This window comes from Scyliorhinus canicula, chromosome 7, assembly GCF_902713615.1.
Source record: "Scyliorhinus canicula chromosome 7, sScyCan1.1, whole genome shotgun sequence".
In the NCBI taxonomy this organism is placed as follows: Eukaryota; Metazoa; Chordata; class Chondrichthyes; order Carcharhiniformes; family Scyliorhinidae; genus Scyliorhinus; species Scyliorhinus canicula.
The window spans coordinates 81,104,496-81,130,279 of record NC_052152.1 but is presented as its reverse complement, the minus strand read 5'-3'; the positions used below and the strand labels follow the sequence as shown (position 1 = coordinate 81,130,279).

Below are 25,784 nucleotides of genomic sequence, written 5' to 3'. Positions count from 1 at the left end.
TGCGTGTATTGAAGAGAGAGAGATTGATGGATTTTTGGAAACCACGTGCCTCAAGGGACGTGGGAATAATGCATAGAGGTGGGGTTGAGCGATGGTCTTATTGCATCGCGGAGAAGATTCAAAGGGCTAACTCGGCTTAGGTGCTGCTCCTTCCATCAATTATCTAAATCTTTTGCCAGCACATTGAGGTATTTTAATTGGTAACTTGCTGTGGGTACATAATTGCACCCAATCTGAAAATATCCTCCATTTGATGTTATTAACGTATTATTGTTGCGAGTTTTACATTTGGAACTGACTTTATCTGTATCCCACATGGACCACCATCTATTGAGAATGGCATTTGACATTTTCATGTGTGTGCTCTGCATGTGAATTCCCCAGAACATATTTCACTGAATGATATACTTGCATTTTACATAGGTGTGTATTATTGGAAGAATGAAGAGAAGCATTCTCTTCATTCAGATGGGTAATAATAGCTTTTCGTGTGAACATTTTAATTTTGGTTCCAAGTCATAAAGGTGTTCTCTGAAGCCAAATAAATGTTTCTGCCTGTCTTTGTTTCTTGGCTTTGTTACTCTTTTTTGCAATATTGCATGATTGATTGAATCATTCACACTTTGATTTTTGATTAAATAGAAGGGGAGGAGACATGTTTCTCTTAGAAGTTGTAAGCACTGACTGCTAGTCTAAGCGTGAGTCAAATGCAGACATGAACATCTGTGAAGGAATTAATGGTTTGAAATGTTCTATATATTATCAATAAAGTTTGTAGGTCATCTGCAGTTCTAACTGCAAAAGCGACCATTTGGAGGCAGGTGTGCTTGCATATGAAAATTAATCATTGCATTTTCTTATCCCCTAGATGTTTCCGAAGGAGATGGAACAGTTTGATACACATATCCAGAAAATGCTGAATGAACTGGAAGCAGAAATACAACAAGGAGAGAACCTGAAGGAAGGGGATTTTGAGAAAGAGATGGTTAGTTGACGAAAAGTTACAAAATAGAAATAACTATGGAATAAAATATTGAGTTCATGACTGACCTTCCACATGGACACCATATGATTGATTACAGCAGTCTCAATTGGCAAGTATAATGAAAGTAATAGTGAAAAATGGTAGCTGGTCCTGAATTGATATTCTGTTCCTGGATGTCATTATTTACAAAATGCTGTTTCCATGCTGTTAGAATAAGGAGAATGATTGGATCCTGTTTGCACCAATCATTTCACCAGTCATTTCCAGAAAATCCCGTTTGCACCACTCATTTCTCCACATTGACTCCTTTCATTCCGAGTTCAAACTTCAGAAATTTCGAGCTGGAATTCAAAAGAGCTCTTCGCTGTACGAACATTCTAGCATGTGATATTGTATATATGAAGTTCTTAAACACACTTCAGTTTTTAAGCAACAGTAAACAACATGTAACACCTTCAGTTGAGTAGGCTGGTTAGATTACATACATTGTTTATATCTGAGATCACATACTGAGTATATTGTAGCGGCCCAGTTAACTCACTTGGCTGGACAGCTGTTTCACGATGTGGTGCGATGCCAACAACGCAATTTCAATTCCTGTACCGGCTGAAGTTATTCATGAAGCCCTGCCTTATCAACCTAGCCCCTCGCCTGAGGTGTGGTGACCCTCAGGTTGAATCACCAGCAGTCAGCACTCAAAGGGAAGAGCAGCCTGTGGTTCTCTTGGACTGTGGCAACTCTTATATTTAGTGAGAGAGATAGAGGGGAAAATCTGCAAGGAAGTCACAGAGATATGCAAGAAGTATAGAATGGTGATATTTGGGACTTGAAATACCCACATGTCAATTGAGATTACGTTGGAATACTGGCGGCATGGTGGCGCAGTGGTTAGTACTGCTGCATATGGCGTTGAGGAACTAAGTTCGATCCCGGCCCCGGATCACCGTCTGGGTAGAGTTTGCACATTCTCCCCGTGTCTGCGTGGGTTTGACCCCCACAACCCAAGGATGTGAAGGTTAGGTGGATTGGCCACACTAAATCGCCCCTTGATTTGGAAAAAAAATAATTGGATACTCTAAATTTATTTCAAAATAAGATTCAAGAGAAAGGAGAGTAAGGTATTTCTGAAATGTGCTCAGGAGAACTTCCTAAACAGTGTATTCTCGGTCTGACTGGGAAGGAAGCATTGCCGGATCTGGTGCTGGGGAATGAGGTGGACTAAGTGTGTGTGGGAGAGCATTTGAATAAGAGTCGTCATTATAGTAATGCAGCGGAGAAATGGGGAAGAAATTTCTTCACAGAAAAATGTTTATCTTTGAAATTCTCCACAGTACAGGTCTATGGCTGCTCAATCATGAAGCATATGTAAGCCTGAGATTGATAGACAATTGCAATTAAGGATTTATGCAGATAGGTTTGAAACATTGCTGTAGAAGTTCAGTGATAATCTCACTCAGCAAGGGAGCAGGCACTGAATTCAGGTACTGAATTCTCATCTGGTTGCCATATTGATTGGGGAGACAATTGTTACACTCTTTACTAAAGCAGTTCTCAATGAAAATCTTGTCTTTCCTGTAATTATTCTTTTGTTAGTGGACTTTAAAATAGTAAATTATGCTTCACCAATAAACATTTGTCACTGACATATGTTTCAATATAAGAACATAGCAATTTTTTAGGAACTGGATAAGATCATTATGTCTAACAAGTCAGTCCTTTCCTGCAAAGATGAGTGGAGCAAGAACAGTTCAGAGGAATTGATGGAATTAATTGTGCTCCATAATTTTCAAAACAAATTTTATTTTTAAAGTACATTTTTGGGAAAAAAACTTTCATTTCTTACAGATGGACATTATTTCTCCTAAAACTGCAAATATCTGTTCAATTTATCTTTATCAGAAGTGAAGTTTCTTATGTAAATTTTTTAAAAAATATTTTTACTGGGTTTTATACATGATATACTTACAAATGAACACACAGAAAAACAAAAATAACAGAGAACGTAAATAAAAAATCATAACAGATAGCAGAAAAAGGGGCGATCTTCCCCCCCCTTCTCGTTTTTTAAATACAAATCAAGCAAAACCAAACCACATGGAAGGGGCACCTGGGTGGTGCCCCAGAGGTCACTTGCATCTCTTGATTGTATTCTTTTTATTTTTGTCCATTTGCCTCAGCTTCGGCCATCTGTCGTTCCTTTTTTCTGTTCTTTCTTTCTCTCTTTCGCCTTGCTGTGCTTATTGTAGTCATTGTTCTTTCCTGTGCTATCCGCCCAGTTTCTGCTACCTCCTCTTTCCTCCCTTGTAGCTCCCGTCTGTTGTTCTCCTTCCCTCGTTCTCTCTCCCCCCCCCCCCCCCCCCCCCCCCCCCGCCCTGCGCCACCCCCCGCCCTCCCTCCTTTTCTTCTCTTCTACCATGTCTGGCTACTTTCCCCTGGCTCTTGGCTACTTGTTTGCTTGTTGGTCACAAACATGCCCCAGAACAGTCGGGTGAATGGCTCCCGTGTTTTGAGGAAGCCATCTTCCGACCCTCGGATGGAGAATTTGATTTTCTCCATTTGTAGAAATTCCGACAGGTCGGACAGTCAGTCTGCAGCTTTAGGTAGCGCTGCTGACTACCAGCTGAGCAGGATTCTATGGTGGCCAATCAGGGAGGCAAAGGCCAGGGCATCCGCCCTCCTCCCTATGAAGAAATCTGGCTGATCTGATGCTCCGAAAACCGCCACTTTCGGGCTCTGTTCCACTCCACTCTCAACCTCACCACTTTGGACATTGCCTTGAAGAAGGCTGTCCAGTACCCTGCAAGTCTGGAGCAAGATCAGAACATGTGGGCGTGGTTGGCCGGGCCTCCTTGGCACCGTTCACATCTGTCCTCCATCTCCGGGAAGAAACTGCTCATTCGGGTTCTTGTTTAGTGGGCTCTATGTACCACTTTACCACTTTTAGTTGCGTTAGGTTGAGTCTTGCGCACGTGGAGGTGGAGTTGACCCTATGTAGTGCTTTGATCCAGAATCCCCACCCTATTTCGAACCCCAAGTCTTCCTCCCATTTCCTCCTCGTCGCACTCAGTTCAGTGTCGGCCCTCTCTATCGGTCGTTCGTACATGTTGCTACAGTTCCCTCGCCATAGAATGTCTGCATTGCCTCGTAGTGTCCGTCGCAGTGGTCGCGAACCTCCTTGTCTCCTTCCATATGAGACCTCCCCATTTTGATTGTTTTTTGTATATTCAGCTATGGCCTGTGAAGCTCTCTTGCTGAAAACCTTGTCAGCTAGTAGGGCAGTGTCCAACCTCCATATGTGGTGTTGGGCACTGCCTGACTCCATCCTCGCATCCATGTAATGTGGAGCGCGGTCGGAGATTATGATTGCGGAGTATTCCGCTTTGACCAGCCCTGGAAACACCGATTTCCCCACAACAAAGAAGTTGATCCTGGAGTATACACTGTGTCCTGGGAGAAGAAGGATAACTCTCTCTCCCCTGGGTGCGTGAACCTCCACGGGTCCACCGCCTCCATGTGCTCCACAAAGCGACCAAGTTCCTTCACCAAGTTTGAGGTCTACCCTGTTTTGGGGTTTGACCTGTCTCTCCTTGGGGCCTGTACACAGTTAAAGGCCCCCCCCCCCCCCCCCCACCATAATCATTCGGTGCGTCGCCATGTCGGGGATTTCCACCATGGTCTTTTAAATACATTTTGTGTCGTCCCAGTTGGGAGGATACACGTTAACCAGTACTACCAGTGCCCCGTCTAGGGCCCCGCTGACCATGACCTTCCCCCTGGGTCCATAACCGTCTTCATCGCCTTAAACATCATCCTCTTATTGATCAGAATAGCCCCCCCCCCCCCCCCCCAAACCCGGCCTCATTCCGTTAGAGGAATGATAAGTCTGTCCCATCCAGCCCTTCCTTACCCCCAGTCTGTCCTGCTCTCTCAGGTGTGTCTCTTGAAGGAAGACTATGTCGGTTATGAAATGAAATGAAAATCGCTTATTGTCACGAGTAGGCTTCAATGAAGTTACTGTGAAAAGCCCCTAGTCGCCACATTCCGGCGCCTGTCCGGGGAGGCTGGTACGGGAATCGAACCGTGCTGCTGGCCTGCTTGGTCTGCTTTAAAAGCCAGCGATTTAGCCTGGTGAGCTAAACCAGCCCCGGTTATCATGTTTCTTGGGTGGGTGAAGGCCTCTGGATCTTTTCACTGGCCCGTTAAGTCCCTTAACTTTCCAGGTAACTATCCTGGTGTGGGGTTTTGTCCCCCCGCTCCTGTGGGATTATCCATAGTTACCTGGTGGATGTACCCCTGCAGTCCGGGGTTACTCTTTGTTAGGAGGCCATCCAAGATAGCCACTGTCACTGCTCTCCCCAGACAGTCAGGTCCCTGTGCTCCGGGGTTTCCCTTTGTCTAGGAGGCACCCAACATGGCTGCCAACTGTGTGTCCGCCACGTGGGTAGACCTCTGTACTCTGGTGCCTCCCAAACCCCCCCCCCCCCCCCCCCCCCCCCCCCCTCCGCATTGGCTCGTTGCTGTACTGTCATTCCTTACCATGGGTCCTTTATTGCTTCCCCTGTTGTTGCTGCTCCAATCCGCACTCCACGATGAATTTGTCTGCCTTGGCAGGTGCTGTAAAGAAGTGTTCCTTGCCTTGGTATGTGACCCAGAGCTTTGCTGGGTACAGCATACCAAAGTGTATGCTGTTCTTGTACAGTGAAGCCTTCGCCCTGTGAAATTCTACCCGCTGCTTGGCCAGATCAGCCCCAATGTCCTAGTATATTCTTATTTTGTTTCCTTACCAGCTGCAGTTCTTGGACTGCCTGGCCCAGCGCAGGATTCTTTCTTGGTCCTGGTATTGGTGCAGTTTGGTTATTACTGCCCTTGGTTGTTCCCTGGCTTTGGGTTTCGGACGTAGCGACCGGTGTGCCCTGTCTATTTCTGGTGGGTTGGTGAAAGTCTCCCTTCCCACCAGGTTCCCTAGCATCTGGGCCATGTAGTTGGTGGGGTCCCTGCCATCCATTCCCTCTGGTAGGCCCACAATCCGCAGGTTTTGCATCCATAAATGGTTCTCCTGGCCATCGACCTTACCCTTCATGCTGCCCTGCGTCGTGACCAACTTCGCCACCTATTTCTCCAGTGACATAATCCAATCACTCTGGTCAGTTGCGACTTCCTCCAAGTCCTTCTTGATTGTTGCCTCTTGGGCTTCCATCTCTCTCTTTTCTGCTCTGTTCAGGGCGAGCTGTATTTGTGCCAGAGTTTCGGCCACCGCCTCCTTCACTGCGGCCTGAATGTCTGCTTTTATCTCCAGCTGGTGCTCTCTCAGTGCCTCAGAGAAGGACACCGACCAGCACCCCCCACCCCCCACCCTGGTGCGGGAGAGGTTTGTGGATGTTCTGCACTTCTCGCTCCCGCGATACTTGCACTCCACCACCTCGTCCGCTGGTCGGCTCATCCGATTGTTTCCGTTCCTGGTCCCTTCCACTCCTGGTCTCTGTTTGGCCCCAAGATTGCCTCTTTCCGGCATTTTTTCCTCTCTTTCTTTCTTCCCCTTACTAAGGTTTAGGGAATGAATTGCTGAGTTTTCAAAGTCACCTGACGTGTGACTGCTCAGCGGATTTTCGTCACTGGAAGTATCTTCTTATGTAAAATATTAACTCTAATGATAGCCACTGAGCATGTGCATAAGGAACCATGTCACAGTGATTTCACCCACCGAGAGGAGATCACTGTGAAGCATCTTCGAGAGTAACTCCAGCTACGTCTTAATCTTATTTAGCCTTTGTAAATAGTTAACATGTAAATAAATGTTTCTGAACAAAAGACCATCACCTCCAAGATGACTTCTCACGTTAAAGCCATCAAATCCTGAGAGAAATTCATAATGACAAATGTTGCATTCTATTTATTAATCCACACTTTTAAGTGCTTGCTGTCTTTTATATTTTTCTCTGATTTATCAAATTGCAGTTCATATAACACACACATATGAAAAGCAATGACCTCTTACCTATTGACTTTATCAGGTGCAACTGTGGAACAACTATTAAAATACGATGTTGGAAATAGTGTCAAATTATATACCTATACCGAGATAACAAGCTGGATAGTATTTTTCTATCAACTAAAGTCTCATTCTTTAACTCAATCCACAACTTGTCAAGGTACACGGGGGAGAACAGTTTTTCTAGAATATAACTTGAATAATATCAGGATTAAAATCTGAGGGTAAATCACACTGATGAGGCTTGTATTTCTTTGTGTACAAAAGATTAAGGGATGATCTAATCAAGGTGTTTAAGATTTTGATGGGATTGAGAAAGAGTATTCTTTCTGGTGTTGGAATCCAGATTTTTATTGCTTAAAATTAAAGCTGGACCATTCAGGGGCTGGTTTAGCTCACTGGGCTAAATCGCTGGCTTTTAAAGCAGAGCAAGCAGGCCAGCAGCTCGGTTCGATTCCTGTACCAGCCTCCCTGGACAGGCACTGGAATGTGGCAACTAGGGGCTTTTCACAGTAACTTAATTGAAGCCTACTCGTGACAATAAGCGATTTTCATTTCATTTTCATTTCATTTCAGAGGTTATGTCAGCAATTTTTCAATTAGTGGAAATTTAGAATTCTTCCCCCCGAAAAGGTGTTGAAGTTATGTCAATAGAAAATTTAAAAGCTGAGTTTGGCAAGAGTATTCGGGTTATGGAACCAAGGTGGATCAATTGAGTTAAGATGCGGGTGAGCTAAAATCTAACTGGGTGCTAAACAAGCTTGAGGGATCGTTCCTTGCTATTACCCTTACTATTGTGGAAATAAGTAAGAAAAGTGGTAAAGGAACTAGATAAAAACACAAAGAAAAAGAGAACAATACAATTAGAAAGGACGCAAAAGAAAAAATTCCAGAAGAATTATTCAAATGATCCCCATCGTGAGTTCACAAATGTGGCAAAATCTATACATTTGAAAAAATTTAACATTTAATTCATGAGCAAATATATAATTAGGAAATAAGAGAGTAAGATCCAGAAAAATGTTGATGATCTCTGCAAAAGGAAAAGGTCTTGAATGGTGAATAACTATTTGTCATAGCTAAGTAGAAACTGGTCAACAGCATCTTTTGCCAACTGTGATGAGGCCCAAAACCTTCGGGTAATTGTAGACTGCAAAAAAAATGCAATATTTAATTAATGTGGCTGTTTCGTTCAATTACAATGCTTATTCAGCTCACACAGAACAAACAACATAATTTACGTTAACCTGTGTAGAATGCGTTTTAAACATTTCATTAAAAACTATTATTGTAAGTCATTGTTTTCCCATGTTCAGAATTGAAAACTCTTATTTAGTCATTCACAGGATGTGGGCATCGCTGGTTATGCCAGCAATTATTGCTCAGCCCTAATTTCCTTTGAGAAGGTGTTGGTGAGCCACCTTGTTAAACCAATGCAGCCCATTTGGTATAGTACACCCATAGTGCTGTTGGCAAGGGAGCTCCAGGCTCTTGTCTCAGCAACAGTGAAGGAATGGTGATATAGTTCCAAGTTAAGATGGCATGTGGCTTGGAGGGGAACTTGCACATGGTGATGTGCCCATGTATCTGCTGCCCTTGTCCTTCTCGGCATTAGATATGGAAGGTTTGGAAGGCGCTGCCGAAGGAGCCTTCGTGAGATTCTGCAATGCATCTTGCAGATGGTACACACGGCTGCCACAAGGCATCAGTGGTAGAGTGAGTGAATCTTGAAGGTGATGGAGTGGGTGCCAATCAAGTGGGATGCTTTGCCTTGTCCAGTGTCATGTTTCTGAAGCATTATTGGAGCTACACTAATCCAGGCAAGTGGATGGTATTCTGTTCTACCCCTACTTGTGTCCTGTAGATGGTCGACAGACTATGGGAAGTCTGGAGATGAATTACTCTCTGCAGAATTCCCAGTCTCTGACTTGATCTAGTAGCCAGTGCAATTATATAGCAGTCCGAATTCAGTTTCTGATTTATGGTAACCCCAGGATGTTGAAAGTGGGGGTTCATTAATGGTAATGTTATTGAATGTGAAGGGAAGATGATTAGATTTTTTTCTTGTTGGAGGTGGTCATTGGCTGGTACTTGTGAGGCACGAATGTCATCAGCCCAAGCCAGAATATTATCCAAGTCTTGCTGCTTATGAGCACAGACTGCTTCAATATTTGAAGAGTCATGAATGGTCTGAACATTGGGCAATCATCAGTGAGCATCCCGACTTCTGGCCTTATAATGCCGGAAATTCATTGATGAAGCAGCTGAAGATGGAAGGCCCGAGAACACTAACCTGAGAAACTCCTGCAATGGTGCTCTAGGTCTGAGATGATTGACCTCCAGCAACCACAGCCATCTTCCTTTGTGCCAAGTATGTCTCCAACCAGGGGAGAGTTTCCCACTGATTCCTATTGACTCCAGTTTTGCTAGGGCTCCTTGATGCCACTCTCAATCAAATGCTGCCTTGATGACAAGTGTTATTTAGCTCCATGTTTTGATCAAGGCTGTCATGAGGGCAGGAGCTGAGTGGCACTGGCAACACCCAGACTGAGCGTCCATGAGTAGGTTATTGATGAGTAAGTCCCACTGGATAGCACTGTCAACATCACCTTCGATCATGTTGCTGATTGAGAGTAGACTGACAGGGTGGTAATTTCCCAGGATGGTTTGCTCTGATTTTTACACACAGAACATACCTTGGCAATTTTCCGTATTGTAGCTGCACTGTAATAGCTTGGCTTGGGGAACAGCTAGTTCTGGAGCTCAGGACTTCAATACATTTGCTGGAATATTTTTAAGGCCTCCTGTGTTTGCAGCATCCAATGCCTTCAGTCGTTTCTTGATGTCATCTGGAATGAATTGAATTGCCTGAAGACTGACATCTGTAATACTGAGAGACCTGAGGAGGAAGCCAAGATGGATCTTCCACCAGGCACCATAAGGCTGAATTTGGTTGCAAGTGCTTCAGCCTTATCTTTTGCACTGATAGCTAAATTTTCAAATATATCTGTAGAAACTTATGCTCCGGGCTGTGGAACTCGAGCGGTGGCTCCTGGAGCCGCTGTGGTGCATCCGCAAGGCTGAGGAATACATTGATAGCATGTTTGGAGAGGTGGTCAGTGACAGTTAAGTACACAAGTAGAAAGGCATTAGGTGACTGTCAGACTACGAAGAGAAACAAGCAGGCAGTGCAGGAATCCCCTGAGGCTATGTTGCTTTCTCGTCACTTTTGCATTTTGGCCATTGGTGAGTGAGATGGTTTCTCAGAAGACTGTAACAAGAGTCAAGTTCATGGCACCATCTGTGGCTCAGCTGCACAGGAGGCGAAGAAGTTCAATAGATTTGCTAAACTGATAGGGGCTTCTATAGATAGGAGAGCGGTCAGGCATTTCTGCAGCTGTAGGCTTAGCTCCAGGATGGCACATTGCCTCCCTGGTGCCAGGCTCCAGGATGTCACAGAGCAGTTGTAGAACTTTATTTTGGGGCAGGGTGAACAGCCAGAGGTTGTGGTCCACATTCAGACCAATGGCATAGGTAGGAAAAGGGATGAGGTCCTGAAAGCAGATTTTAGGAAATTAAGAAAGGAATTAAAAAGCAGTAGCTCAAAAAGAATTCTCAGAATTATTCCAATGCCACTTGCTAGTGGGCATAAGAATAGGAAGGTTGAACAGTTCAACATGAGGCTGGAGAAATAGAGTAAGAGGGCTGGCTTTAGACTTGGGACTAGTTCTTGGACAGGTGGGACCTGTACCAGAAGGAGAGGTTACATCTTTGCAGGATTGAGATTAATTTCCTCATGAGGAGGTTTGCTAGTGCTCTTGAGAGGGGTTTAAGCTAGATTGGCAGGGAGATGGAAACCTGAAGGGAAATTCAGAGTGGAGAGAAGAAAAGCTGGTAGTGTGAAATATTAGCTTCTAAGAAGGATACATCAGAGAGTAGTATCAAAGTAAATAGAATACTTGGAGAGTTTTGTGGAATTAGAATAGACAATAGTAGGGGTGGTGCAGTGGTTAGCACAGCTGTCTCATGGCGCCGAGGACTCTGACTCGATCCTGGCCCCAGGTCACTGTCCGTGTGGAGTTTTCACATTCCTTTCCCGTGTCTGCATGGGCCTCAGCCCCACAATCCAAAGATGTGCGCGGTAGGTGGGTTGGATGCGCTAAATTGCCCTTAATTGGAAAAAAAAACAATTGGGTACTCTAAACCATTTTTAAAAACGAATAAGTCATTAGATGGGGTCAGACTTAGGGCAGCACAGTGGCGCAGTGCGTTAGCCCTGTTGCCTCAACGGCCCCGAGGTCCCAGGTTTGATCCTAGCTCTGGGTCACTGTCTGTGGAGTTTGCACCTTCTCCCAGTGTTTGCATGGCTTTAGCCCCCACAACCGAAAAGATGTGCAGGCTAGGTGGATTGGCCACGCTAAATTGCCCGTTAAGTAGAAAAAAAATATGAATTGGATACTCTAAATTTATTTAAAAAAAAGATGGGGTCAGAGAAAAGGGAAAAAGTAAAACAGCCTAAATCAGAGTTAATGTGCATGTATGTGAATGCATGGAGTGTGCTCAATAAGATTCATGATCGACAAGCACAGGTGGACAAATGGAACTCTAATGTTTTGCCATAATAAAGAAGCGCAGGACTGGATGTTAAATATTCTTGGGTATACAGTTTTCGGAGAGACAGGAAAGGAAAAAAGGCACGGGGTTGCAGTTTGATTAAATAGGGAATTGCAATACTGGTGAGAAAGGGTGTTTCTGAAGGTTCAAGGATTCAATCCTCCTGGTTAGAGGTAAGGAATGAAAAAGGCAATTACATTGATTGGTGTATTATATAGAACACCATCAAATGGAAAGGATGTAGATAAACACATTCGTAAAGAAATTACAGATAGGTGCAAGAATTATTGAGTAAGGAGGTGCAAGAATTATTGAGTAAGGAGGGGGAGGTTCAATTATCCAAATATAGATCAGGATAGGAATAGTGCAAATGGACAAGAGGGGTGAGTGTACCTGAAATGTATTTAAGATCATTTTCTGCAGCAATATGTTTCTGGTCCAACGAGAGGACAGGCGCTTTTGGACTTGGCTCTGGGGAGTTGGCCCAAGTGGATCAAACATGAGTGGGAGAGCAACTGTAGGACAGTGACCATTGTGGCAAAAGGTTTAGGTTGGCCATGGAGAAGGACAAGGAAAATCTGAATCAGCAATAATTAACTGGGAGAAAGTAAATTTCGATGGGATGAGAAATCATACAAGTTAAGTTAGTTGGAATCAAATGTTGTCAGAAAATATGGTGGCTGAACAATGGACTACCTTAAAAAAAAAGTATAGTGGGCAATGTCAAGGTATATTCTCTTGAAGGAAAAAGGTAGAATGGAAGTTTGGTGGGAAGAACTGTAGCTGAACAATGGGAAGACTCAGACACAGTCAAGGTACATTCACTATAAAGGGAAAGGTAGTGCAAACAAATCCAGAGTTCTCTGAATGAAAATGGAGATGGAAATTAAGGTGAAGAAAAAAAATGTTCTTCAGTGTCACGTAGAAAATACAATTGAAAACCAAGAGGAATACAGAAGGTTCAGAAGGGGTGATGAAAAAACACAGAGAAGCGAAGAGGGATTATGAGTATCAACATAAAAGGGAATTTCAATGTCTATGAAGGCAAAAATGCAGCACGGGCATATATGGGCAGCACGGTAGCATTGTGGATAGCACAATTGCTTCACAGCTTCAGGGTCCCAGGTTCGATTCCGGCTTGTGTCACTGTCTGTGCGGAGTCTGCACGTTCTCCCCGTGTGTGTGTGGGTTTCCTCCGGGTGCTTCGGTTTCCTCCCACAGTCCAAAGATGTGCAGGTTAGGTGGATTGGCCATGATAAATTGCCCTTCGTGTCCAAAATTGCCCTTAGTGTTGGGTGGGGTTACTGGGTTATGGGGATAGGGTGGAGGTGTTGACCTTGGGTTGGGTGCTCTTTCCAAGAGCCGGTGCAGACTCGATGGGCCGAATGGCCTCCTTCTGCACTGTAAATTCTTTGAAAATTTAAATATAAATAGTAAAAAGATGGTAAAAGAAAGAGTAGAGTCGATTAGGTACCTAAAAGGGAATTTATACATAGAGGCAGGAGGCCTGGCTGAGGTATTGAAAGAATAGTTTGCAAATGCCTTTACCACATAGGTAGATGCTGCCCAGGACATGGTAACAGACAATGAAACTATGTCCATGGAAGAGTTCAAAATTGATGAGGAGGAAGTGTAAATTAACTGTCAATACTGAAAGTTGGCTAGGCACCGGGACCAAATTAAATGCATTAAAGAAAGTAAGAATGTAAATTGCTGGTGTGTTGGCCATAATATTCCAGTCTTCTCTACTCAGGGTAGGTGTGAGAGAACTGAAGAATTGCAAATATTATTGTAAGAATAGCCCCAGCAATTAGAGGCCAGTCAGTTTAACATAGTGGTGGACAAGCTCCAGAAACAATTATTCGGAGTAGCATTTGTCTTCACATGGAAAAATGTGGGTTGATTATGAAGATCCAGCATGGATTTCTAAAGGGAAAATCATATTCAACTGACTTGCTGTAGTTTTTTTAAGAGGTAACAGAAAGAGCTGATGAGGATAATATTATTGTGGTGTACATAGATTTAAAAAAGGCATTTAATACACTGCCACACAACAAACCTTTGAGAACATTTATAGCTCATGGAATAAAAGGGGCAATAGCATTGTGAGTACAAATTGGGTGAAAATAGAGAGCAGAGAGTCACAATCATTGGATATTTTTCAGGCTGGGGAAGGTTTGTAGTGGAAACTGCTTCCCTGGTATACATTAATGATCTAGATCTTGGTGTGCAAAAGACAATTTCAAAGAACTTCCATAGAAAACATCCTATTTGGCTGCATCACAGTCTAGTATGGTAACTGCTTGGCTCAAGACCGTAAGAAATGTCAGAGAGGCGTGGACACCGCCCAGTCCATCACACGAACCTGCCTCCCATCCACTGACTCTACATACACCTCCTGCTGCCTTGGGACAGCGGGCAGCATAATCAAAGACCACTCCCACCCGGCTTACTCACTCTTCCAACTTCTTCCATCGGGCAGGAGACACAAATGTCTGAGAACACGCACGAATGGATTCAAAAACAGCTTCTTCCCCGCTGTTACCATACTCCTAAACAACCTGCTTATGGCCTGATCTGATTAATACTGCACTCCTGTATGCTTCAACCAATGCTGGTGTCTATGTATTTATATTGTTGCCCTATTACGTATTTTCTTTTCATGTACTAAATGATCTGTTTGAGCTGCACACAGAAAAATACTTTTCACTGTACGTCGGTACACGTGACAATAAACAAATCCAAATCCAAAAGTTTTGCAGATGAAACAAAACATGTGAGTATTGCAAACTGTGAAGAGGACAGTATAGAATTTCAAAAGGTTATAGACAAGTTGATGGAATGGGAGGTAGGTGGCAGATGAAGTTCAATGCGGATAAATGTGGATTCCAATGCGGAATCATTCTTGTAAATCTCCTCTGTACTCTCCACAATGCCTTTGCATTCTTCTTCAAGTATGGTACCCAGAATTGGATGCAGTACTCCAGATGAGACCTAACTAGTGTTTTACACAAGTTCAACATATTCTTCTTCCTCTTGGACTCAATGTCCCAATTAATAAAGCATAAGATACTATATGCTTGATTAGATGTTCTCTCAACGTGCCCTGCATCTTCAATGGCTAATGAACATACCTGTTCCTGAACCTCCTTTGGAGTTTCTTCCTTTATTTTGTACTGTCTCTCCACATTTCCCCTGCCAAAATGAATCACCTCAGCATTCTGCATTGAACTACGTCTGCCACTTGTCTGCCCAATCCACCGACATGCAAATGTGGGCAGCATGGTGGCACAGTGGTTAGCACTGCTGCCTCAGTGCCAGGGATCCTTTTATTTCATGAGTTAGAACTTTGCTCACAAGTCTGTTGTGTGGCAGAGTATCAAATGACTTTTGAAAATCCATATACACCAGGTCCTCAGCATTGTCCTTATCAATCTTCATTGGTACCTCCTTAGAAAACTCCTTAGTTGAAGATGAGTGAATCCATTCTAGCTCTCCTTAATTGTTCTTTACTTGTCTGAGTGACTATGGATTTTGTCCCGAACTATAGTTTCCAGACGTTTCCCTACCAGCAAAGTCAAGCTGACTGGTCTGTAGTTGCCAGATTTAACCTTGCACCCCTTTTTGAACATTCACAATTCTCCAGACCACTGGCCCCATCTGTGTGTGTAAGGAGGACTGGAAGCTTGTCATTCATGCCTCTTCAATTTCCGTTCTCATTTCCCCCAGAATCCTTAGATACATCTCATCTGGTCCTGGTATCTTATCAATTTTAGCCTTTCTAACACCTCCTCCTTCTCAATATTTATGGCTTTAGTTTAAAAATTTCCAAGAAAAATCAAAAGCGACCACTTTTTTAATCACATGGCACACTTTTACAAAATGCTTTGTCTCTTTTCTGTGCAACGAGACCTTTTTAATTTAAAACCTGAGTTAAAGCCTAAAAATTTAATCCCTTGTACTTTATTCAGTAACCCTTATGAATTAAATGTTGGTTGTCCAAACTCATTTCACACAGGAACTTACAGCTGCCAGAAAGGGAGATATTCAGCCTGTCAGTCGTATTGGATTCATAGCTTTGAGTGAAAGGACCAGGTTCTAATTCACTCTGCCACAAAATTCTCTCCTGAAATTAAAATATAAATTTTATTTTGATAGATTTACTAGAGATGCTGTATTTTCTACCTTGGTCATTACTATTAATATCACTACCTTGTATTACAGTTTCAACTGACTTGTGTATGACAGCACTACACAATAGTAAATGTTCCTGCCATGCCTTCATTCTTCTTGAATTGTTCTTCAGATTGGAACTGACCATTACTTGTGAGAACCATATTTATTTTTAACACAAGGGACATTTTGAATGGTTGCTCAGTACTGGTTCAAATTGTTAAGGAGATGATTGATGATTTTATGGGCTGGTATTGCAGACTGATTAAGTAGCTGCAACAAACCCTTTTGCAGCAGGGGCAAGTGCTGCAACTGGAAGTGGAAGGTAGCAAATGAAAAGTTAACAATGCAAAAGTATGTATGTTGCAGCTTCCAAGTGTGACCTGTTTGTTTCATGCAATTCTCATTAATACTGCAGAGTGAAGATGATGAGAGGAGAATGAATGAACTGGCGAAGATGGGAGACACTTTGCAACAGAGTGTCACAAATGAGAAAAAGCGAGAAGAAATTAGAATGAAACAACAAATGCTGCAGGCCAAATTTAATACTCTCAAGGTATGATCAGTGCACAATACCCAAATCAACAACTGCAATATTGGGATTCCTTGGAAAACTAGGAATTAAACATGGTTTTGTCTTTTGGTATATTGATGTGCTTACTTTCTGCTTGTCTCCATTCATATACTTTTGGAATGTTCCTGCCAGAATTGGATAACTTGTTGGGCTAGCTGCAGATGGCTTTTCAAGATGATTGCTAATGTCAAAAATATCAAATGAGATATTCTCCAAATGATTTTTCTTCTACAAGGCCTGAAGATGACACTGAATATCAAGACTAGAGTTTGGATGAATGAAGAATACATATCATATGCAATTTGATCACCAAAATAATCTTTACTGTGTTGCTCAATGATATTAGGTTAACAATATATAGGTACAGTCCATTATGTATGGTTTATTACTGTATTAAAGTTTACTGAGAGGATAATGGAGAGAAAGGTGCGAACGAAAACAGGGATGTTATGTAATATATCCATAAGTTTTCCAATTGTTCCTCTTTCTAAATTGCTTGAGCGAGTGTCTATTTTCAAGCACACAAAGTGGGTGAACAAAATACTTAACTTTATTGATAGCATTATAATTTCCCAGGAGGAGCAATAATGTTCAACTTTGACATAACGTGGCTGGTGCTCTCTTTTGGTCCTTACATTTTGGATATTTGAGCTGTGCAGGATTTAACCAAACTTTCTTCTGAAAACAGAACATAATGGGAGATTGTACTCCATCCCTTATATGGACTTGGATAAAGAAGATGAGTTACACCAAAACTTACTGTCCACAACCCATTGGATATACCATTCCAAGATATAACACCAGTGCCTTACAGGCTGTGGTTAAGCCAGGAAGTAGTGTCAACTGTTCCATGTGCGGCACAATGATTTCAAAACATTTGCAAACTTGACGGCATTGGGCGTAGCCATCAAGCTTAACGTAGCCTTCTATTTTTATCGTTCCAGTTTTTTGCAGGCTAGCACTTGATGACATCAAATTTGCTTTTCTTGGTTGTAGGAGGGCCAGTTCTTTCTCAACATTTGTTACCTGGCAACAATGTGTGATTGCACTGCTGGACTACACAAGTACAAGTGGTTTTACATTGGAAGCACGTAGCCACTCAGTCAACTCCCAGAGTGCTGTGACCTAAATGCTCAGCAGAAGTCAATGATAAAAGGGGAAAGTAAAGAAATGAAGCAAAAATAACTCCTGCGGGGCAGGGGGGAAGATGCTACCCCCTCAGATCTAGCACATTACACTTTCATGCAAGTTACAGACAGACGATGGGCACATATATGACTGTGGATACCATCCATAATTATGACCATCACTGAACACAGCATTGAATCAGTTTAATGTTCTCCAGAATACTGCTGAGTCACATATTTAATAGCAAGATATTAACATTTATTTGTCCATTTCCCATTGAGCATCTGGCTAAATGGAGAGTGTGATTGAACGGAAAAATGTCTAAATGTCATTTTGGGCATGTTTGGCGGGGTAACACTTGAAGGTCATATTGGCAGGATCACAGCCCGTATCCAATAGCACTTGGTACTGAAAATGAGCCCCCAAGGCGTGAATCTCACCATTATTGGCTGTCTCGCATTCTGATTCACCAGACTCCTGCCTCAGCATCATTTCAATGTGAAGCGGGACATCTTAGTCCCCAAGGGGATCGGAGGCCCAGCAGCAGGGCCAGCACCACGGCTTCTGGCTGCATTCCCTCCCTCTTAAGGATCCTGAAGACACGATCTGAGACATCCCTGGCACCGGGGAGGCAACATACCTTCCGGGACTCTCGCTCGCGACCACAGCATCTCTTATCTATTCCCCTAACCATTGAATCTCCCATTACTATTGCTTTTCTATTCCCCCCCCCCCCCCCCACTTTCCTTCTGAGCCCCAGAGCCAGACTCAGTGCCAGAGACCTGGCCGCTAGGGCCTTCCCCCAGTAGGTCATTTCCCCCCCCCCCAAACAGCATCCAATAAGGTATATTTGTTTTGAAGGTGAATGGCCAGGAGGGATCCTTGCACTGTCTGCCCGTTCTTTTCCTTTCCCATGACTGTAACCCAGCTACTCTTGTCCTGTACCTTGGATGTGATTACCTCCTGTAACTCTTCTCTGTAACCCCCTCTGCATCCCGGATCATCCAAAGTTTATCCAGCTCCAGTTCCCTAACATGGTCTCTGAGGAGCTGAAGTTGGGTGCACTTCCCGCAGGTATAGTCAGCGGGGACACCGGCGGTATCCCTCACGACCCACATCCTAAAGGAGGAGCATGCAACTGCCCTAGCCTCCATCCCCTCTTACCTTACAGAATATAGCTGCCCTGTGGACCAACTGGAACTCCGTCTCCGACTCTGCTCCCAGTCAGCTGCACTCTCTGTAAACTCCTGGCCCCCTTCTCGCTCTTTGAGGAAATGAAATGGAAGGAGCACCTTGCTCCCTCCTCACCTAACTCCCTCAGTCTCCAAACTCTCACTATAGCACTCAAATGCACCCAAAATCAGCACTCAGTGCAAACATATGTTGAGGTTTATTCACCACATATAATTCTTTAGCACCACTGAAACAGGACGCTTTCCCCTCCTATCATGGGGAAGAGATTGGATTGTCATTCGTATCTTTGTCAAAGTTTTGTTTCTTCCATTTTTTGTGAGCTTCCTTCCCAAGAAAATTGTACACACAGAAAATGGGGTATGAGTGGATTTGTTATTAGTTTGGAGAAGTGGAAATGCTTGATTTTCCGAATCTGAGGCTGGCATAGAGTGAATTATTTTCTGAGATTGCACTGCCAGTTGGGACCTTACCTTTTGGCAGAATATAGCCGAAAATAGCAGGCGCTTTGCCCATGATTTTCCCTTCTGTCACTTTCAAGTTCAAACTGAAAGAGCAGACTTCTACTTCTTCAGTAAACACCTCAACAGAGAAAATCATATTGGCAACAACACTGCCAGCAAGTACAAAGACAGCAGCTTAGGAAATATTAACACAACCTGGAAGCGAGGGGTGGGGGACAATGAGGTGGGGGTTGGGATGGCTCCCTGCACATTCCCACTGTTGGGGGAGGTTGCCCAGGAGTGGGCAGTAATGTTGCCCAGCTGTCTGTGCCTCGAAGGGAGGCAGCTGCTCAACTTGAATGAGGCCCCAACTGGGGGAGACTTCCCTGCCTGGCCAGTGATTTTCTGCAGTGGAATGCATGCCCCCACCCTACCCCACTCCGTGGGGAGGCAGCCTTCTTAATGTGGAAGGTTGATTTGCCGCAAGCTGGTGTGCCATCGGAGTCAGAAGCTCCATTCCCAAAAAGGGAATCGGGGCATCAGAGGATGCCTCCATGTCCTGAATGGTCTCAACTGTGGGGTTTCTCTCCTATCCACGCAGCCTACTACCTTCCCCCTCTTTCCAAAAGAATATTTTTATGGCTTTAAGGGATGGCTTTGAGATGCCCTTGCATTCTCCTGTCTGCCTCAGCAACACTCACCTTTCTTAGTGGCGCTGCCAAGGCTGTAGAGCTGCTGTACCTATGATTGGGCTGACGGCATCAGGAGTCTGCCCATCATTCTGAATAGGATGTGAGTTCAGAGGTAGCCAATCAGGAGCAAAAACAGAAAATGCTGGATTATTTTAGCAAGTCTGACAGCATCTGTGGACAGAGAGTGGAGCTAAGGTTTTGAGTCTGGATGATTCTTTATCAAAGCTAGAGAGAACTAGAAATAGGATGAGATTTGTACTGTTTTGTTGTGGGGGTGTGGTTGCGTTGAGTTGAGCAGTGAGGCTGGATTGGGGGCCAGCAATAGGTGAAAAAAGACAGGGAATGTACAATGGCACATTAATAGATCAGAATATGTCACTGGCAGAGCAGAGGTAAGCAGTGTGTCAAAGGACAAACTGGAACAGATGGCCCAGTGGGGTGGGGGAGGGGAGGCAGTGGCGTGGGAAAAACAGATCAATGGCAGAAATTAAAATAAATTGCTAGAAATAAAAATTAGGTGATGGTCGAGCAGGGAGTTCATAGTCTGAAGTTGTTGAACCCAACGTTAAGTCCAGGAAAATAGTTCTGCTGGTCTGATTCCCAGCAATTCTGGTCTTAGGATCCCCATTTGGTCCTGATATCAGCGTCCTGAAACCCAAGGGAAAATCCTCCTTATTGTTTCAGATTGATGATTTTTCGCCAAAATGGGCCTGATGAAGGATCATCTACATGAACTATTAACTGCCTTTCAGATAACAATTAGAGTTTTAACAAAATATTCAGAATGGAACACGGAGAGGGAAAAAGGACATGAATAAGTGGTATGGACATAGATGAGCATTTATGATGTTTTGTGCTCTTACTATGTGATGGCTATCAAACAATAACCATTGACATTTTAAACAGGATTTGAGATCTATTAGGAGGAAAAAGGCGCTGGAGATTTCTCCACATTGGTATCAGTACAAGAAGCAGGCCGACAACCTTATGCAGTGGTTGGATGACATTGAGAAAAGGTTAGCCAGTCTTCCAGAACCCAAAGATGACCAGAAGATGAAGGTAACATTCTTTTTTAAAAAAACAGGTGTTTCCATTTTTGCTATATAACCTTGGGAAAAAATTAGTTGGCTCTAATTGAAGATGCGGATATTATTTTCCAGTGCGCCTCATAACTTCTGAGTGCACTTTTTCGAGCCAGATGCTGAATCGTTATCTACTGAATTTTTGATGGCAGCCCATCTCAGACTGATAGCGATACAGGGATCTAAATTGATCTTGTAATGCTTTTTTTGTTCTCCAGTGTATATGAATTTGCTGTTGCTTCTAATTTAAATTCATGGTAATATTGCTGAATCTCTTAAGTGTGGATATTAATAAAAGTTCTATGGGGTGAAGAATTTGAAGGAGAAAGTTAACTTGCCTTAGGATTTAGTAACATTTTTTTTTCCAATAGAAATAGTTTTAGCATGTTTAATTAGCCTCTAGTTCTATCTTACAGCCAACATAGAACTTGGAATAGAAATTTCCTACTGACATTAATAGGATGAAGATCTATACCAGAATTACGTATCTCATGTGTGGTGACTAATATAATTGTTTAACTGATTATTTACTTCTGGAAACTGATTATCTGGATATTGTCTTTAAACTGATAATGGTTTAGAGACAGTTATTCAATCTTTGTACTGACTGTTTGAATATAAGTATGACTTCTCTATCACTTGTTTGCTCAGAGCATATTTCACCACTGTCATTGCCACATGCCTGTGGATTTATTTACACATGGCAGAATCACTTTCTTTTGATCCATTATTTTCTTTTGCTTCTTTACTTTCTTTGTCATTTCAATTGACAGTCATTCAGCGAATTTGAAAGTAAACAGACCATTTTTATAATGAGAAAAATTATTACAATTTTACAATAGTAGGTTAACTGAGAGAGAAAAATGTGGCACGCTTATGCTGCAGTATTCAAACATTATTTCAGCTTTAAGGAAACCTTCTTAAGTCTTAAAAGGCTATGATTATTATGGTGCAGGACTCTAAATTTTACAAAGATTATTCTGACTAATTTTGATATCGCTCATTAAATTAGTAATTATGAAATTAAGACGGTAATGTCTTTTATAGTATTTTAATAGTTTCATTTGGACTGGCAGTTTCCAATCAAGAATCACAAAAGTTGGTTCAACTGAAACAAACTGATGACCCAAATGTTGTCGTAAGGAGAGCGAAACTCGTGCTCACTGTTATTAGCTCCTGAAAGCTGACAGCAGCTACGAGAGTCCGCACATGGACAAATTCAGAAGTAGCTGTCACAGATTATATGCTTTCCCATAGGCTACACTTCTGAAATGTCTGCAGTCTCCAATCAAATTGAGATCACAGAACTGATAAAAACTTGTTTTTTATGTCAGTAGTCTTAATGTAAAAACACTTTAGAAAATACTACACCTTGTTGCATGAGGTGTAACTGAGTTTTTAACAGCGCACGAAGTACATGATCACCACTGAATAGCTTCATTGGCCCTTGGAAAACTAATTTTATCTTCATGGAATGTCAAATTTATCCGACATAGAAGAAAAAAAATCACACTTTGAAAAGTTTTTAAAATAAATTTCTCAATGATATTTCAATTTCTACCTGAATCCCATATGTTTATCCCAATTACTTGTTTAACTTCCCATAAAATTTAAATTAAGAGTGAAACATTCTGTTTTTTGTAAGTGAGAGTACTTTAATGTGATTGGCTACTAAGCCTGCTTCATGACATCACCGATACTGGGTGCCTGGAGATCGCCTTAACTTATTGTCAAATTCAAACTGCCATCAGAAAAGGGGAAGTCCACACCACGGATATCACTAGATTTTTGTGGGAAACTTTCTTAGAGGTCAGCAGCAAATGATGTCACTGCGTCACCCGTGAAATTTGAACTAACATAAGTTTATGGAAGGACTTCAGATATGCCGATGCCTGACTTCTAGCAGGTGGTTAAAATAAGCAGTTGTTTGTTATTTTCATAGCCATATTCACCACCGCCATGCAGCTAGTTGAAAGAAGAACAAACCGATCACATGAATACCGAAGCAGAAACTGAATCTGGCCTATGCTGTTTCAGGTTGTTTAAAACATCCCAGATAAATGCACCAAGGTTAGGTTTGCCCCTGAAGATTGACCACTTGGGTGATGATCTGCAGTGCTAATTGTGACTTGGAAAAGTTTGGGAGCCTTTTTAAAAAAGTTTCATGCTATTTTAGGCATTGGATTGTCAGCCAGTTTTACACTAAAATTATGGTATGCTCCTGTAAGAATAAGAACCTGAAATAAGCAAGTTGAACATGTTTTATTTCAGTTTCATTGTTTAGATTTTCTTAAACAATTTGAGACAATAGCTAGCTAACTGCATTGGGGCCGTATGGTTTTACTCATTAGGAGATGGATGCTGAACTGGAAGAGAAGAGAGGAGACCTGAATGCAGTGTACAGGCAAGCACAGAGCCTGTCAAAGAGAGGAGCAGCTAAGGCACTGGAGCTACAGCTGATCCAGCTCAACAAACGCTGGAGTGACATTGAGAGCAAATTTGTTCAATATCGAAGGTTGAACTATCCACAAATTGTGAGTTTCCCAAAGCAAGCTTTAAGCATTTGCTTGCAATGTTTGCTAAGATGGACACGAGCATAAAGACAATGTTTTTTTTTAATGGTCGTGTTGTGTTTGTTTGAAAGCAAATACAACTTTGTTTGTATCTGATGCTCCATCTTTGCAAAATGATTTAATTTCCAAATCCAATATATTCAGGGATTGCAAAACCTAACTATTTTAGGTACATGATTGACAAGTCTTTGATTAACACTGAGGTAAAATACATAATTTCATGTTTAATTTGCCTCATCCTCTCATAACATCCAAAATCTGAGCAGCATGTTTGAAGACTGAGTTGATGCAGCATTCAGTAGCCTACTTAAGAACCAGTCATGTAAAGGGTCCATTCCATGCAACTTTTTTTTGAAGAAGTGGTATTAATGGTTATTTTTCAGAATGTAGAAATTGCTGGTAATATAAAAGTGTTGAAAATCCTTGCCTTCCTTAGAATTTACGTCTTCCTATAATTCACAGGTTTTTAAAATGATGTACTTATTGATTTACTCGATTTTCCTTTCCCTGTGGTGTCCTTGAGCCAATTTCACAATAAAAACACAAGTCATACATATGTCGCATCTCTCTAATTACAGGAGAGCATCTTACTGTCTGATTCACCTTTACATGTTCTCTTTAACTTTCCTGGAAGCAAGCACATGTTATGTTTACATGACATTTGAGTTAACAATGTTTGTGCATTTGAAGTAAGTGATGTTCAAAGTTTGAGAAATTTGAACCAAATACCATTGTGAAATATATCATTGGAAAGCAGAGATTTTATTTTTTACTGACTTTCCACCCAAAATTAAGTAAAATCTTGCATTTTAAACCTGAGTGATGTTTCAGTAAATAGTTTGAAATACAAGTTTTGGATCTGCACTATTATAGTGGTGTTATAACTCCTGTGGTAATCCAGGCATCTAGTGTTCAGGAGTATGTCTGTACCCAGTGTCTAATCATGAGATCGTATTACCTCAGTGTATAAATGTTAAATCTTTGTTGGTATATGAAGTGAATACTTCAGTTGCTTGCTGCAATCAAAAAGGCAACACATCACTGAAATTACAGCATTGTGTGCAAGCATAAGCGCCAACTCTGAACGCCAATCAAAATTGGACTTGGGTCTTATTTTAATGAAACTGATCAGCTGAGGAAACCAATTCGGTAGCCTGTTACAGCTCACTGATCAGGGCCTAATGAATTTCTAGTTGCTTTGAGTGACGTTCAGCCGACCGTTTAAGGACTGTTTGTTAAGCTGCTCAAGACCTGGTGCAACTGGACAGAGCATGTGTGACACAAAATTGACCTAATTGTACACCACTTCCAATCAGGGCCCTACAAACAGCATTGTGATCCAAATGAGAGGTGCCTCAGCCCAGTTTCAGGCAGGCATACTACACGCCAAAGGTTGGCAGATACTTAGAATCTGACATCCGGTGTAATTCTGGGAGAGATTGATCATGGAAATTGTAATCTGAATTGATCTTGGTCACCTTCATTTTGCACCAAAACAATTTTACAAAATGATGCTGAGTTTCTCTTCCTTGTCTTTCACACTTGCCCTCAGATATACATTGATAATCTTCTTGAAAGAAGACTGAGAAACACTTATTTGAATGGGCAGAGTAGGTTTGTTAAGGTGATTCATTTCACAGCTGGAGAGGGAAAGTATACAGTAATAGTTGTAATTAAATCTCACAATAAATACTTGAACCAAGTAAACCTCCTTTAGAACAATAGGGAGCAAATGCAACATTCTCTTAATTTTTTTTATTCTCTCATAGGATGTGGGCATCACCAGCTAGGCCAGCATTTATTGCCCATCCCTAATTGCCCTTGAGAAGTGGTGGTGAGCTGCCATCTTGAATCGCTACAGGCCTTGTCATGTAGATACAACCTTGATACTGTTAGGAAGGGAGCTCAAGGATTTTGACCCAGTGACAATGAAAAGAAGTCGTAGAGGGTCACGGTTTTGGAAAGTGTTGTTGAAGAAGCCTTGGTGAGTTTCTTCCTGAGGAGCCTTCCTGAAGTGCATCTTATGAATGGTACACACGGTTGCTGCTATGTATTGGTAGTGGAGAGAGTGAATGTTTATTGTGGTGGATGGGTGCTAATCAAGCAGGCGTTGTCCTGGATGGTGTCAAACCTCTTGCGTGTTGTTGGAGCTGCACTCACTCAGGCAAGTGGAGAATATCCCATTACACTCCTGACTCATGCCTTGTAGATGGTGGACAGGATTTGGGAGTCAGGAGATGGGTTACTCGCTCCAGAATTCCCAGCCTCTGACCTGCTCTTGTAGCCACAATATTTATATGGCAGGCCCAGTAAAGTTTCTGTTGAATATTCAATTCCAGG

General features: G+C 42.4%; 1 protein-coding gene across 10 annotated transcripts in view; it reads left to right on the top strand.

Moving 5' to 3' along the window:
• The window catches only part of dmd (dystrophin), a 2,667,466-nt gene that overhangs the window by 1,368,538 nt on the left and 1,273,144 nt on the right, over positions 1–25,784 (top strand). For all 10 annotated transcript variants that reach the window (XM_038802261.1, XM_038802266.1, XM_038802267.1 and 7 more), the window contains 4 exons: positions 869–985; positions 16,180–16,317; positions 20,696–20,848; positions 23,223–23,405. In XM_038802261.1, the coding sequence (XP_038658189.1) occupies positions 869–985; positions 16,180–16,317; positions 20,696–20,848; positions 23,223–23,405 (591 nt within the window). The remainder of the gene's footprint in view (positions 1–868; positions 986–16,179; positions 16,318–20,695; positions 20,849–23,222; positions 23,406–25,784) is intronic.